The 17994-nt window shown below is 34.7% G+C and overlaps 1 protein-coding gene across 1 annotated transcript in view; it reads right to left on the bottom strand.

Annotated features, from left to right (window-relative positions):
• TANC2 (tetratricopeptide repeat, ankyrin repeat and coiled-coil containing 2) overlaps positions 1 to 17994 on the bottom strand; it is a 481882-nt gene that overhangs the window by 322573 nt on the left and 141315 nt on the right. The window contains exon 4 of the mRNA XM_025361091.1: positions 9899 to 10081. Within this exon, the coding sequence (XP_025216876.1) occupies positions 9899 to 10081 (183 nt within the window). The remainder of the gene's footprint in view (positions 1 to 9898; positions 10082 to 17994) is intronic.

Raw genomic sequence — 17994 nt, 5'->3', positions numbered from 1 at the left:
ATATGCTGTATTCTCTTATAATAAAAAGATTAGTGACTAACTTTTCGTTCTGTATGTTTTCTCTATCCCTCTTTTTCATTTTGATCACTTCTATCAAAGATTCCTCTATTGTCTTAGTCTTTTCAAGGGAACTGTGGCTTCATTGATCAAGTACTAGTTTTTTGTTTATTCATTTTCTCTTTTAACTTTATTGATTACTTCATGTTTACTACGTCTTCCTCAATCTCCTTGACTTATTAGTTCATTTATTTTCAGTACTTCCTGTTTTCTAATAAAAGTATTCAAGGTAATGACCTTTCCACAGAGTATCACTTCGGCTACATTTAATAAGTTTTAATACATAATACATGTTAATTTCCAACATTTTTTTTCCAATTTTGGTTTCTATTTTAACCCAAAAGTTATTTTAAAACTTAAAAATTTTAGAAGTAGAAAAGAAATTTCTCCCTATCTTCTTTGTTGTTAGATTCTATTTTGATTTTCAATGAAAAATAGGTGCATTGTCCAGAGATTTCTTTATGGCCAAAATACATAATCAACTTTTTTTATTTTTACTTATTTATTTATTTTTTTGAGACGGAGTCTCGCTCTGTCTAATGAACATCAAACTGTTTTCACTCCAGGCTGGAGTGCAGCGGCACGATCTTGGTTCACTGCAACCTCCGCCTCCTGGGTTCAAGGGATTCTCCTGCCTCAGCCTTCCGAGGAGCTAGGACTACAGGTACGTGCCACCACGCCCAGCTAATTTTTGTATTTTTAGTAGAGACGGGGTTTCACCATGTTGGCCAGGATGGTCTCGATCTCTTGGCCTCGTGATCTGCCCACCTCGGCCTCCCAAAGTGCTGGGATTACAGGCCTGGGCCACCATGTCCGGCCTAAAATCAACTTTTATAAACAGTTCACAAGTGCTGGAAAATAATACAAGTATAAGAAATCTTATGTTTTTCAGTATGAGGTTCTACACTCAGCTGAATTAAGCTTTCAAAAACTTGACACATGTTAACTTTACATATTTATGGGGTATATGTAATATCTGGATACAGTCATACAATATGTAATGATCAAATCAGGGTAACTGAGATATCCATCATCTCAAACACTTATTTTTGTTTAGAACATTCCAAATCTTTTAGCAATTCTGAAATATAAAGAGTTGTTTATTAATTGCTTATTATTCAAATTATCCATATCCTTTAATGAGCTGTTCATTTTATGAGGCATGAAATCTGCTTTAACGCATTTATGCCTAGTATTCCATTATTGGACTGCTAAGCTTGTGGGAGTTATTTATATCTTACTGCTCAAGGTCATGGCCAAGGTCTGATTTTTCACATGAAAAAATTTGTAGCCTCAGGCATAAATGGGTTAAATATAAATTCATCAACTTTCCCTTTGGTTGCTAATGTTTAATATATAAAGTTTTTATTTTTAAAAAACTTTCTTATTGAGATATAAGTACAATTCAATGGATTTAATACGTTCACAGAGTTGTACAACTGTCACCATAATTTAAGTGTAGAACATTTTCATCACCCCAAAATGAAACCCTAGACTCTTAAGCATTCACTACCTATACTATCGTTGGTGACCCCCTTCCCTTAAGTAACTACCAATTAACATTCCGTCTCTATAGATTATTTGCCTATTCTGGACATTTCATATAACTGCAATTGTATAATATATGTTCTTTTGTGACTGGTTTCTTTCACTTAGCGTTAACATTTTCAAAGTTCACCATGGATCATGAAAGCATTTATTTTTAATGCCAAGTAATACGAATATATCACTTTTTATTTATCCACTCATCAGCTAATGAACATCAAACTGTTTTCACTCTTTGGTTATTATGAATAATGCTGCTATGAACATATGTGTACTAGTTTTGGTGTGAACATATGTTTTCTTTTCTCTTGGATAACTTTATACATTTTGATGCCATGTTGTCTCATGCATAAAAAAGCAATAATCGTTAACATCTACTTCATGAATTGTATCTGCATAAAATATCAAATAAAACTTTTTTCTTTGTGTTTAATATTATTGCAAATAATACTATCCTTTTCTCAACATTTATTTGGTATATATATTTCATCCCTTTATTTGCAAGCTTCCTCTCAATTTGTTTAGAAGCATCTATTATAAATAACATCTCACTGGAAATGCTTTTTATACACTCTGATAACTTCATCTTTATAAGGGAAACTGATATCACTTTCTTGTGACAACTAACTTATTTCATCTTATGTGGCTTTTAAAAATATTTTTCTTATTGTTTTTCTTCCATTCCAATTTTCATCTAACCTGACAGAAATGAAACCATTTCATTTTAAAAGTATAAATGACCTGTTATTTTCGCTCTCTCTTCATTAAGGGTCATTTGGGCACTTTTGCAAACTTTCCCTAGTGGTGGCTGAATAGAGGCAGGAAGACAGGGCTACTATATTTCAATGGAATACATACAGTATTACTACACCTACTACAAATAATCCTTTTATAAATAAACACTGCAACAGTATAAATAATACTTCTACTCTGTATGAGTGACTTCCACTCAAATATGAAAAAAAAAAAACTAGAAGATTACTTTCTTGTCTAAAACCTCACAGGTTAAATATAAAAAGAGAAGATTTAATTATTTTGAAATCCAGTGTATGTAAATATCACAAAAGGATTATTTATTTGATAATTTACGCTGCCTTTTAGGTGTTCAACATATACGCAGTGGCAAAGGCTCACCCCTTAACCAAACTTTCGTCAGGCTCCTCTGATCCCTCTTTCCTTCCTTCCTTTCTTCCCTCCCTCCTTCCCTCCCTCCCTCCTTCCTTCTTTCTTTCTTTCTTTTTTTATTATACTTTAAGTTCTAGGGTACATGTGCATAACGTACAGGTTTGTTTCAACGCTCTTGCGTGGGCCTTGTCCTCAAGCCTCCTGGCCCAGTCGTAGCAAGAATCCTGCTAACTCAGTTTAGTGAGAATCCCCCTACCCTTGATAATCTGGTCAACATGGCTTGCCTTCAGCAAGGCACTGTTTAGTGGTTCGGCAATAATCCTCTTACTCTTGAAGCCTCTTCTTAATAATTTCTCATCCACTGATTCTATCCTCCACCCCACTCTTCTCCTTGGCTATAAATACCCAACATTCTTTACTGTATTCAGAATTGAGCCCAGTTCTATACTATTGCAAAAGAGCCTTACTAAAATCTGTTTTTACCACTTTACTGTTGAGCTCTGGTTTTCTTTAACAATACTGACTCACAATAATTGAAATTATTATATTGAATTAAGTAATAACCCTCTAACATTCTCTACTTTTGATTTGGAAGACTACAGAAATAAACTCTTCAAGGCCAGAAATGGAAATAAGGCCCCTCCCCTTTTATCCAATCCTACACTGTTTTACAATAACCTAATCTTTATCTCATAAACCAGAGAATCTGAATTAGAAATAGTTAGAAACCGAATTAGAAACAGTACCCTGGTACTGTCTGAGGTCCAGACCTAATAGTTCAATTATTCTATTATTCCAAAAGAGCTTAAAAGTCTTGGTATATATTTCCTCATTTAATCTTACAAAAACACGTGGTCTCTAACAATTAGCAATGATGGAACTTAAGACTACCATGCATGTCTCCTATATTTTTTAATCTAACAAATTCATTATACTATATTATGAATTCCAATGTTTATCCTAAAATTGCAAGATATTTACTCAGATGCCACAGCATTATAAGTACGCTGAAATAAATCTTGACTATAGAGACTAATACTATCTACAGGACCTTTATAGTTTCCAATTCACTTTTCAATAATTTTTCCAGGATGTTTACAAAACAAGACTATGTTTCCATTTTTTCCAAGATATAAATGAGAAGAAAAATAATATTTAATGTTTGTTATATGCTAGACTGTATGTTTAAGAAATCTTAATCTTGCTAGCAATTCTGTATTTTTTCCCATCATAAAATTCACCACAGTATATCTTGAATTCTAGTACATTTTCAAAAATTGCAAGATAAGTATATTATTATGCAAAGAACATATCATGAATATACTTATATCAGACTACATAGAATAACACTATGTATAGGCCATTTTTAATGTCAAAAGAACTTTTCAATGGTTTCCCCAGGATGTTTCTGGAACAAGTAAAAGTTTCCTTTTTATTCGTGGCTTTGGCCATAGCTAGCATCTAAAATATCCAGGTTCAGCATGATCAGATCAGTTATTGTGACTTATTTGCCATCCAAACTGGATTGCCACAAGGTCAATCCAATCTATTGGCAACAAATACTTTTAAAATCAGGCCATTTCCCCCCCCCCAGAGATTAGATAATAGTCTATTTGATGTTGGTATTTGAAGATTACTCCTCAGAAAAGTAGAGGGACTTACTTAGCGTAATTAAGTTTCTTGAAGGCTACCTTGCAAAAGCTCAGAACACATACTTGACATAGCTGATAAACAATACCCACATCTCTTTGGAAACTATAATAATAATTGTAGCTAACATTTTGACTACTTACTCTATGCCAGACACTGTCTTATGTACTTTACATGTACTAATTAATCTAATTATCTTATTAGTCCTATGAGGTAGATACTATTATCACCCCTAGTTTAGAAATAAGGGAGTTGAAGTACAGAGACTTTAAACAAATTTGAGCAAGATTACACAGTTAGGAAATGACAGGGTTCATTTTGTTATACTGTCTCAAGAGATTTTGCATTTTCAACATGATAAGACTTACAGAAAGCTATACAGCAACACTTATGTCATCCCTCTCCCACTTCTGATTAAGAGTTCTCTCTCTAGGCTACCAACAAACACACGCATGTATGTACGTATGTGTCATTTAAAAACACACACGGGTTCCTATTCAGAAATATTTGGATTTTCATTTTTTGCTATATAAACAATATCACATGTATGTACACACATACATACACATTTTCAAATCTGTTCAAGCTTATTTGTAAAACAAACTCTTAGCAATAAAATTGGCTTATTACGGATTACATGCCTTATAACTGTGATACATATTGCCAAATTGCCATAAAAATGGTTGTACCAATTTTCACCCCTACCCGAAGTATGTATATGCAAAATTTAAGTTTCACTAAATTTAACAAATGTACATAATGGGTAAATAATATACATTCCGTAAGAATGAATGAAGTTTTAGCACTCCTTAATCATCTATCTATGCTGAGGATCCTTATGACACTATGGGAAAGCATCTTGGAATGAGCACTGGGCAAGAATCTGGAGACCACAGGGAGCCTCTGCTTACTGTCTTCCACATCACCCCCAAAGCACAGCAATACCTAAGTAAGTCCAACAACCTTGAAACGTGCCCAATTTTTAGGTCTTCTTTACTGCTTAAACCGTTTGGCTGTATCTTTTATTACCTGAAACAACAAAAATCTTAACTGATATACTAGATGCTCTGGATGAGCTATTTAACTTCTCTAAACCTCGATTTTCTTCTTGGAAAATGAGACATATCTGGAGGGACTGGGTATTAATCCTAACTCTGACCGCTGCCTAGCTGTATTATCCTCCACAAGACATTTTACTTTCAGCAAGACATTTACCTCTCTGTGAACTTAATTTGCTCGTCTGTAAAGTGGCGATACCAGTGACAAAAACACAAGCTAATAAGTGTATGCCACACAACAGACATTATAATAAAAATTATTGTCATTATTATTGCTATTACTTATTAAAAAGTGCGACTTTAAAAACCTATAAAACTTTAAAGTTCCCACTGGTGTTTAACATGAAAAGCAATTTTTATAAACTTCTCAACAAATTTAAACAAATTGTATTAACAGTAACAGTTAACACTTTCTGAGCACTTAAACATAGTTTTTAAAAAGTATAAAACAATGTGATTATAAGAATAATACAACCACCCATGAAGTTGGTTGTATTATTGCTATCCCCATTTTACAGATGAAGAAACAGAAGCAAACAGTCATGACATGACACTCAGAGCTGGAATACAAACTCAAACAGTCTGACCACAAAGTCTGTGTCTCTCTTGAACATGTTTACTACATTAACTTATTTTTGTACTGACTAGAGTGAGGTGTGTATACATTTAAAAATTAGTTTTTAAGCTCTAAATTATATCTATTCTTGAGCTGGTCTTTACCCAATCTTACTCCCTCCAGACTGAAAATGAGTCAAAGTATTTGGAAATGGACCTATATCTGCAAATGAGTCTTTATATACATCGGCATGGAAGACTAAGATAAATACATTAAGAGTATAAAGGTTACACAGTAACAATGACAGGAAAAGGATACTCCTTTGTCATATCCTTTGTCATATCTTATAAGATGAAAACATAAGTACCCATCTTATCAGAAGTGAAGACAATGACTAATAATGACTATTTAAAGATCAGGAAAACCTATGCACCTGTCCCCCAGTATCCATGGGGGACTGGTTCCAGGACCTTCCTCGGATTATGCTCAAATCCTTGATATGAAATGGCACAGTATTTGCATATAACCTATGCACATCTTTCTGTATGCGTCAAATCCTTTCTAAATTACTTATAATACCTAATACAATGTAAATGCCATGTAAATAGTTGTTAGACTGTACTGTTTAGGGATTATAAAAAAATCTACATGTTCAGTACAGATGGTTTTTTTAAGAAAAATATTTTCTATCTGTGTTTGGTTGAATCCACGGATGCAGAGGGCTGACTGCACAAGGCTAATGAACATGTGATATTCTAGTCCCTCATACTTCATTCTCTACATATTTGCCAACAAGATTTGATTACAAGGTAAATTGGATCATACTACTACCTGTTCCTCCTCTGTTTAAAATCCTACAGTCAGAGCAGGCGCCTTACCATGACCCTAAAAACTCTGGCTTCTGCCTACCTCTCCAACTCTTTTTACTTATTTATTTATTTTTATTTTTTTTACTGGCAGGGTCTTGCTTGCTGTTTCCCAGACCTGAGTGCAGTGGTGCGATCAGAGCTCATTGCAGCTCCACCTCCTGGGCGCAAGCAATACTCCCACCATAGCCTCCTTGGTAGCTAGGACTACATATGGGTGGCATGCCATGACACCCAGTTATTTTGTTTAAATTATTTTCTGTAGAGACAGGGTCTCATCATGTTGTCCAGGGTGGTCTCGAACTTCTGGCCTCAAGCAATCTTCCTGCCTTGGCCTCCAAAAGTGCTGAGATTACAGGTATCAGCCATTGTGCCCAGCTCTAACTCATTTTTTATTACTGCCCCCTTCAGACTTACTCTGCTTAGGCCACACTTGCCTTCTTTCCATTCCTTGAACATGCCAAGCTCATTTCTGCTTTAGGACTTTTGTTCTGACTGTTAGCTCTGCCTGGAAAGCTCCGATCCCAGATCTTCCCATGGCTGGCTCCTTCTTAAATTCAAAACTCAGCTCAAATATCTCCTCCTTTGACTCTCTCCAGTCATTCCATAGAAGGAAACTCTACCTCAACCCCAGTTTCTATCCCCTTCTGTATTGCATTACCTTTGTAGTACTTGCCACTATTTAAAATTCAAGTATTTATTTACTGGCTATGCATTTATTATATCTTCTCTCAATTGAAATATAAAATCCTTGAAGGCAGGGGTCTTAGTAGTCCTTTTACACCACTCTATCATATCTAGAGCAGTGCCTACGCATGTAATGGGCCTTAGACAAATATTTGTGAGATTAAGTAAAAAGCATTGAAAAATAATAAGCAAACTGCTTTTAACTGTGCCAGAGACAAGAGACTATTAGAAAGTCACAAAGAAAATCGAATATGATGACTCTTCTGGACCTATTCATTCAGTCTGGTTGGTAATATGAATACATATAAGGCACCTGAAAGTTTGAATGTATTGAAATGGAGAAATTACTAAGTGTAGTCCTAATGGCCTGATTAAATTACTGCATTTTGATAATTAATGCCAAGAAAGAACCATTCTTTGGTTAACATTTCTTCACGGTTAGCTAATTTTTTTTCCATTCAACTTCCCTTTTACTTACTTACAACAAGATATAATTAGAAAAGAAGGGGTAACTGAGGATTAGGCAAGAAGGAATAATTAATGAATAATCTACTAAGGTTTTTATTTTGAATTTCAAAGTAATTTCATTCCAGGTTAAACTAGACAATTCTTATCCTCTGTTTCACTTGGCAGAAAATTGACCAAAGAAACCTTTTCATGACATACTCTTTCAGTAAACAGTTGTTTTCTTCCAAAATTTAAAAATGCATTCTTAATTATTAAATTTTTAGGCCTTTGATAGTCTTCAGTAAATAAAACTATTTGAGAAATTACAGAAGCTTCAAATACTATAAAATTAAAACTCAAAAGTTCATACATGTCATTAATCAACTACACTTTGCATTACTGTTTCAATACAGTAACTGTGATATTAGGTATGTTATCGACTTTGTTATATTTAATAGTTATCTCTTAATAAAGGTTGACTATTAAGTTGACATTCAAATTAAGATAGGCAAATGGGATAGGAAAGTGGTATCTCTAAAACTTCAGGTAATCCAGCTCACTTCTGCATAGAAACTGGACTTGCTAATTTTTCCACTGTGTGTGGTAAAATGAAGCACATCACATGACAGCCAGCAGATTTGGGATTTTTATATTTTTAGTAATCAATAATACCTTTGACTGTAAAACAAGGAGAATTTCTAAGCACTAAGATTTTATTTAAGCCTAATCACATAAAATTCATCATATTTTTGGACATTAGAAGGCAACTGGTATTTCAGGATATTATGTTATTAGGCTATTTTACCTATTTTTTTAATCTAATGACCAAAGTGTCTTTAGACTGAAGTATCTAATGACCAAAGTGACTTTGATTCACTTATTTTTTTGAAAATGCCAATAATACACAATGTAAAGAGGCATAATTTATGCTTTGTAGAACTATAGAATAAAGAAATGCTATTATTTTGATGAAAATTATAAACAGTGAAAAAGTTTCACTCTGCATAGACAGAAGTGCCCAAAAATTCATTTCTCCTTTTATTTTATTTTGAATAATGATAATCAAACTTCTCTGCTGTCTAGCTCAATGTCAGACAAATAGGAAATAGTTGATATATCCTTTGTGGATAACTTAATTTCATGCCTCCATGCACTTATAACCCAACAATACTAGTCAACTTACTGACATCAGGGATGTATTGATAATGCTAGAAGAAATCTAACAAAGTGACCCAGGATTACATATTTTCACACATAAGCATTCTTCAACTATATATTAAAATTTATTTACTGAAAAAATGTAAAAGGACAAAAGTCCATTTAATAAAGACAGCTTCACACCTAACAACTTGATCTAAATGGGTAATACATATTGTGAGATCATATTAAAATCAATATAATCCATAACTTATGAATTATCATAAATATCCTAAGAAGTTAATGTCCAGTGTAGAGGAAAATATCTAAATTATCTTTTAAAAATAGATATAAAATATACAAATAACAATTTCAAATAAAATACGACTGATGTACCTTTGCTGAACTATCAAGCTCCTATTATCCTAAAATTAGAATGTCTCCATCTGTTAATCTGACATGAACAAGCTTATAAATGAAATCAGAACAACAGTGTATTCTGGCAAAACCAGAAACTTCCTGAAAACCTAGAAAAATATGTTCACAACAGATGGGTCATTTAGAAAATAAATACATCAATCTGTCAAACTGAGCACTGTTCTAATTCTCTAAATTAAAATCATTTGGAGTTCTACTTTTCAAGAGTCTGTGACATTAGGAAGGCCAGACAGGAAAAACCTAAAGATGCACATATACACATCTGACGTGACCTAAAGTGTCATATTGTTAGGTTTCCTGTTAAACATACTAAATTTAGGTAAAGTCCTTACCAGTTAACTTCTTCACAGGCTGGAGCCGAACACTGATAGATTGATGTGTGAGTAAGGGGGAGGATGGAAGAGAGCGAGACATGCCCTCCATAATCCGAATGTGCTGCATACCTTCACTCACTGGAAGTGGCGGGACGGCGTAGTCTGGCTCAAAAGCACAGTCGCTTTCTGTGGAGATGCCACCTGTTAGTAGGGGATGGAACAAAAGAGCTGGTGAGAAAAGATCCTGCCTTCCCTATTAAAATACATCTTATAGGATAATTCAGAACAACAAATGCTGACTTTTCACTGTGAAAAATCAAATAAAGTATTTTCACTACATGCATTCATTTCCACACTTACTATGTACTCAATTCCAGGTCTAGCACTAGGAAACTGAAGATGAGTAAACTAAGGTTCCTTCTTATAAGGTGTTCACTGTCTCATGAGAGATGCAATCATATAAGGAAATATAAGAAAATATATTTCCAAATAAGTTGTACAAAGAAATGATCTTACATTTTTTTTCCCAATAAGACACACATGAAAGGTATTTATCTGCTTAGCAAGCCATCATGTGCAATTGCTAGTAGCATCACTGTAACTCTACTTCTTTCTCCCTACCTCCAAGAAAATACACAAAAATTCAAGTGGTTAAGGCTGACATTATAATATAATGATCTTTGAATCTAATTTTTAAAAAGAGTAATTATATGCTGTTTACTTCTATTTATATGCTGTTGACTTCCATTTCTGGTAATGGCAGAATTATGTACTTCAGATCAACTTTTCCCAAGGAAAATTAGAACCATGAACATATGGTATAAAATTATATATAATGAATTTTTACATATATATATTCTGTATGGATGTGCGCGCGCTTGTGTGTGTGTGTAGTCTAAGGCCCACCAACGGGTGAAAGTGGTGCTGGCAAAACGCCAACACTTTTGTTAAAAGCCCAAAGAACTATACTGTAGGAGCAAGTATGAACTGAAACTTGACGGGCTCTCACGGGGACTGAAGCTCAGCTCTAAATATTTCCCATAAAATTAAATTAAGGCAATCTTGGATTGATCGTGCCTGCTCAAAACAAACATAAATCTTTGAGGAAGGTAATATCATCGTAGGTCTCAAATTATTTACATAATTTATCACATACAGCATCTAGCCCTTAATTAACAATAACAGAGATAAGATAACAAGAACAAAGTAAATCAGAGAAGCCATATAAACCAGAAATAGTCTCACAGAGAATACTGAATACAAAACAATGAGGGTCAGAATTTAAAATAATACGCTAAATATGTTTAAGAAAATAAACGTTCAAAATTTTAGCAGAGGAATGAAATTATGAAATTAAAAATTTAATAAATAGATTTAAAGGTAGATTAGACACAAAAAAATTAGCAAACTGGAAGATGTGTCAGAAGAAAACATTAAAATGATGAATGGAGAGTCCAAGAATGGAAATGGATTCTTAGATATGACACCAAAAGCACAAGCATTAAAAGAAAAAATTAATTGGATTTCATCAAAATTAAAAACTTTGTGCAACAAAGGATACTATCAAGAGAGTGAAAAGACAATGCTCACACTGGGAGAAAATATTTCCAAATCATGTATCTGATAGGAATCTAACATCTAGAACAAGCTTATCTAGCCCACGGGCTGCACGTGGACAAGGAGAGCTTTGAATGTGGCCCAAAACAAATTTATACACTTTCTTAAAACACTATGGTTTTTTTGTTTGTTTGTTTTTGCAATTTTTTAAAGCTTATCAGCTATCGTTACTGTTGGTGTATTTTATGTGTGGTCCAAGACAATTCTTCTTCTTCCAATGTGGTCCAGGGAAGCCAAAAGATTGGACACCTCTGATTTATTAGGTTGGTGCAAAAGTAATTGCAGTTTTTTTTTGCCATTACTTTTAATAGAATGTATAAAGAACTACTTCAACTCAACAACAAAAAGACAAACAACCCAATGTAAAAATGGGCAAAGCTGGTTGTCTTGACTCATGCCTATAATCCCAAGACTCTGAGAGGCCAAGGCGAGTGGATCACTTGAGCCCGTAAGCTTGAGACCAGCCTGGGCAATGGAGTGGGACCCCATTTCTACAAAAAATATATTTTAAAAAACTAGCCAGGTGCAGTGGCATGTACCTGTAGCCCCAGCTACTTGGGAAGCTCAAGTGGGAGGATTGCTTGTGCCCAGGAGGTTGAGGCTGCAGTGAGCCATGATCACACCACTGCACTCTAGCCTGGGTGACAGAGTGAGACCATTTCTTGAAAAAGAAAGAAAAAAAAACTTCAAAGTACTTGAATAAACATTTCTCCAAAGAAGATACACAAATGGCCAATAAGCACATATAATGTAGCTCCACAATCATTACAGAAAAACAAAGCCAAAATGAGAGACCACTTTACACCCACTAAAATGGGTATAACAAAAAAATGTTGGTGGCAAAATTAAAACCTTCATACATTGCTGGTGGAAATGTAAGAGAGTGGTTCCTCAAAAAGTTAAACACACAATTACCATATGACCTAGCCATTTCACTCCTTTGTATATATCCAAAGATATGAAAACAGGTTTTCAAGCAAAAACTTGAACATGAACGTTCACAGCAGCATTATTCATAATAGCCAAAAAGTGGAAACAACCCAAATGCCATTAACTGGTGAACGGATAAACAAAATGTGGCACATTTATACAATGAAACATTATCTAGCCATAAAAAGAATGAAGGTCTGATTCATGCTATAACATTCAAAAGCCTTGAAAACATACTAAGTGGAAGAAGCCAGACACAAAAGACATTTGTATTACTCCATTTATATCATGTGTTCAGGAGAGGCAAATCCACAATCTGCCATGTTCTCTCCATTTCTTCAACCACGACCTTAGTTGAGGCCACTATTATCATATCTCAAACTTCTGTTGGGAGAAATCTAGGATTTATTCTCTATCCATGGATTTCAGGAATTTACCTAGGATATATCTTAACTTTTTTTCTTCTCATTCATCTCCGGGTCCTTTCACTTACTACACTGACTAAATCTTCTCTTCCAACTTTTCTTTTCTCTCTCTTTGGAATTCTGGTCAGATGAATACTGTATCTCTTAGACTTACTTTTCAAGTCTCTTCCTCTCATCCTTGATTTCCAATCTTTCATGAATATATTTGACATTGATTCATATGAAATTGCAGTATTTTATAGTTACGTAAACAAAGAGGCATGCCATTAGTGTAATTCCTTAACTGAGGAATCTTTTTATTGAAAAAAATCAGCATTAGATTTTTGGAAGCAATATATTTGATTTAGGGAAGCACCTCTTTTCACTTAAAACGTTCCAATGTTAAAAATTAGCTGATAATTTTAGAATCTAATAACACTCCTTAAGGAATAATACTGCAATTAGTCCAGTTCGGCTGTCCTACTTTACTTCTCTGCTTAAAAATATTTTCTTCCATCTTCTTTGTCCTATAAATTGTGCCTGAACTCATTGTAGCTACAGAGAAAAAACTAAAAATACAAGTTTAAAGGACTGGTGAGCAGAGAATCTGATTATATACCAGTTTTTCCTGGGTAACTAGCAATCTCAAAATCTCAGTGGTTTACAACATTTCCTGTATGCTCATGAGCCTTCAGACTGACTCTGAGTCAGCTGATCTAGGTTGGGCATGATAGGGCTAGCTAGATACCAGTACTATGGTCAGGTTCAAAACACCTGCTATGTGTCTTCAATACTGGGCCCAGTCACTGAAGGCAAGTGAATATATGTAGCATGCTCTTCTTGGCAGAAAAGAGGAGTGCAGGAGGCCAAGTCGAATCAGAGGAACATACTTAAGACTTCTGCTCAAGGCTGGGCACAGTGGCCCACGTCTGAAATCCTAGCACTTTGGGAGGCTGAGGCAGGACAGTAGCTTGAAGCCAGGAGTTTGAGATCGATGTGGGCAACAACGTAAGACACTGACTCTACAAAAACTAAAAATATCTGGGCATGGTGTCAAACACCTGTAGTCCCAGCTACTTGGGAGGCTGAAGCAGGAAGATCAATTGAGCCCAGGAGTTCGAGGCTGCAGTGAGCTACGATCATACTACTGTACTCTGGCCTGGGCAACAAAGTGAGACCCTGTCTCTACTGAAAAAACAACAAAGAAAAACCTCTCTGCTCACTAACATTCCACTGGCCTAAGGAACTCATGGAGCCAAGAGCAGCATCAGTGGGGCAGGGACATATACTTGGCCTATACCACTGGGAGCTTCTGCAAAGTTGCATAGCATAAGGAATACATGTATAGTTTTATAACATGAAGTAAAAAAAAAAAGGGGGGGGGGTGGGGGGAGTCCAATTTACCAAGCATATAAGACAGCATCTACTGATACTATGCATTACTCAATCTTTATTTTCTATCTTTCTTTTCCTGCTTCAGTCAACCAAATTAAAAGTGACTGAGATAATGTGATGGAGATGTGGCAGAATTTAAAAACTGCTAACTTGACAGAAAAAAATCAGTTATGCTGGACACCTGGTGACTAGACATTCAGAAGTTGAGCTCAGAATGCACCAGAGTCTAAAGTGTATGGACACCAAAGAAATGTCAGGAGTGACTATGATCCAATTGAGATTTCAGTCATCACGAAGTATTATACTTAACATAAACGATTATTAGATATTAAAGTTCAAGTTAACAGAGAAACTCTTCAGTTGAAGACAATACATATTCTAGAGAACTGCCTTCTAGTTTTTCAAGTCATAAAAATAACTGCAAATAAAAACCCAGAAATCAAAAACCTCTAGCATAATATGTTCATTTGGTGATAATTCAGTGAACTGTATACATCATTGGCGATTTTTTCAGTTTCCATGCCATGCTTCAATAAAAGTTTACTTTTTAAAAGTACACAGGAGAAAATATATAGCATGGTGATAAACTGGCCCCTAAAGACAAGGCAATTTTGCATATGTAACACAAGCAAAGGAGTTTTGCCTAAATTATTTCAAATGTCCTTTTAACTCAGAGCTTGTATCATCACTCTGTGACTCTGTAACATCCTTACAAGTCCATACATCAGGCAAGAAACAGGAAGTTTAACAATGAGTATAGGATCATATGATCAGACAACACGATTGCCTATGTAAAAATTCTAAGGTGTCTACAAAAAAGCTGTAAGAAAAAATAAGTTAGTAAGGCAAATTCACAGGTTACAAAGTTAATGTACAAGAATCAAGTGTCTTCCTATATGCTAGCAATGAACATTTGGAAAATTTTAAAAAACATTTAACCAACATTATTACAATAACTCTACAAATATAAAATATTTATGAATACATCTGACAGAATACATACAATGTACTCTGAAAACTACAAGAAACTGATAAAAGAAATTAAAAACCTAAATGGAGCCAGCAGTTGTGGCATGTGCCTATAGTCCCAGCTACTACTTGGGAAGCTGAGACAGAAGAACTGCTTGAGCTCAGGAGTTTAAGACCAGCCTGAGCAACACAGTGAGATACCGTCTCTAAAAAAACTAAAACAAAATCCAAAAAACCTAAATGGAGCAATGTACCATGTTTATGGATCTGAAGACTCCATATCACTATGTCAATTGTCTCCAAAGTGATCTACAGATTTGAAGCAATCTCTATGGAAATATAGCAGACAGTTGTTTTTATAGTAATCAACGTGCTAATTTTAAAATTTATACAGAAAAACAAAAGAACTAGGATAGCCACAACAATTTTGAACAAACAAAACCAAAACTGGAGTCCAAACAGTACCTAATTTCAAGACCTGCCATACGGTACAATAATCCAGAGCTTAGATGGTGTTAGAAAAACAATGGACACAAAATGAATGAAACAGTCTAGAGCATCCAGAGAAAGAATCACACATATAGCCAAGTAATTTGTGACAAAGGTGAAAGGATAATTCAATGTAGAAAGGATATTTTCAACAATTAATTTTGTAACTACTGGACATCCAGATGCAAAAACATGGACCTTGAAGTACCTCTACTCACGAAAACATCAAAGAGAAATTAGTCACAGACCGAAAATGTTTAAAAAACAAAACTATAAAATGATTAGAAGAAACTATAAAACTATAAAATTATAAACTTTTTAGAAGAAAACATAGGAGAAAATCTGTGTGACCTTGGGTCAGGCAGATTTCTTACAAAGGATCCCACTTTTTATAGGGTTCATATAAAAAAATCAGTAAATTGGAATTAATAAAAATTAAAAATTTCTACTCTTCAAATGATACTGTTACAAAATGAAAAGCAGTACTGAATGAAAGAAAATATCTGCAAAACACATATCTAATAAAGGACTGGTAGTTAGGCTATAAACAACTCTTAACTCAGGAACAAGAATGCAAACTATCCAATTTTAAAAATGGGCAAAAGATCTGAACAGACACTTCACTAAGTAAGAAACATGGATGTTAATATGTTTGGATATCTCCTATCTCATGTTGAATTGTAACTACCAATGCTGCAGGTGGGCCTGTTGGGAGGTGTTTGGCTGATGGCCAGCGGGGGATCCCTCATAGCTCGTTGCTGTCTTGTGACAGTGAGTTCTCATGAGATCTGGTTATTTAAGTGTGCAGCACCTCCCTCCACCCCTTGCTCCTGCTCCCGCCATGTGAGAAGGTGGCTTCCCCATCCACCTGCCACTATGACTGAAAGTTCTCTAAAGCTTCCCTAGGAGCCAAGCAGATGCCAGCACCATGATTCCTGTACAACTTCCAGAACTGTGAGCCAATTAAACCTTTTTCTTTATATACTACCCAGTCTCGGGTATTTCTTTATAGCAATGAAAGAATGGCCTAATACAGATGCTCAACATCATTAATCATTATGGTAATCCAAACTAGGAGTTACTACTACACACCTAGTAAAATGGCTAAAATTAAAAAACAAAATACTAGCAAAACCAAGTGCTGTCAAGAATGAACTAGAGATCTCATATACTGCTGGTAACAATATCAACTGGTATATATAAGTTGGGAAACAGTTTGACAGTTTGTAAGTAAACCTACCATATGACCCAGAAATCCAGCTCTTAGGAATTTACCCAAGAGAAATGAAGATATATGTCCCTCCTCCTACACACAAATAGCACACTTATTATTACTCTCCACAAACTGAAAAGTACCCAAATACCCATCAACTGATGAATAAACAAATTGTGACATATACATACAACAGAATCTTACTCAGCAATAAAAGGAATGAACTTCTGATGTGTGCACAAAAATAAAAAAAGGGTAGTAAAATCAAAAGACTATATACTACATGGCTTCATTTACAAAATATTCTGGGAAATATTATAGTATTAGAAAACAGTTCAGCGGTTGCTAGGGATTAGGCTGAGGGAGACAAGTGATTACAAGGGCGCATGAGGGAACTTTTTATGTAAATAAGCTATATGTGATTTAGTGGTATTTAACATGACTATATACGTTCGTAAAAATTCATGGTATGTACACTTAAAATGGCAAATTTTACTTATGTAAATTAAATTTAAATAAACCTGACTTTTTAAAAACCTACAGTAATTTGTAATAACATACTCACTGTACACTTATCATTTGTGAACTTTTCTAATTGGATATTTTATCTCCAAAGTCCACTTTTAAAAAGTACTCAAAAGAAAATAACAGCACAGGTGGTAATCTGGTCCCTAAAACGAGTGTAGGCATGTCAAACATAATATACACAATAACAATGCATAATTTCTCAAAGGGCTTTCATGTATGTCTGAAACAATGGGGTTTGGCCTAAATTATTCCTAATGTCCTTTCATGCAAAGATTTATACCACTCTGAGACTACAATTATCTCACACAATCACACACTATTAAATACTAAAAAAAAAAATAAGCAGAGAAAGTTTAATAACTAATTAAAGATCATAAAGTCAATCAGCAACAGAAGAAAATTAAAACCCAAATCTTTACCATGGTCTACAAAGCTCTACATGATCTGGCTCCCACCTACTTAATTCTCTCACCTCCTCCCCTTCCAACTTCTCTGACTTCATCCCTTCCCACTTTCCGCCTCAATTCACACAGCACTTATCGTTACCTGATATGACTTTCTTCCTTTAT

Source organism: Theropithecus gelada, chromosome 16 (assembly GCF_003255815.1).
Source record: "Theropithecus gelada isolate Dixy chromosome 16, Tgel_1.0, whole genome shotgun sequence".
NCBI classification, from domain to species: Eukaryota; Metazoa; Chordata; class Mammalia; order Primates; family Cercopithecidae; genus Theropithecus; species Theropithecus gelada.
This window is presented reverse-complemented; position numbering and strand designations above follow the sequence as displayed.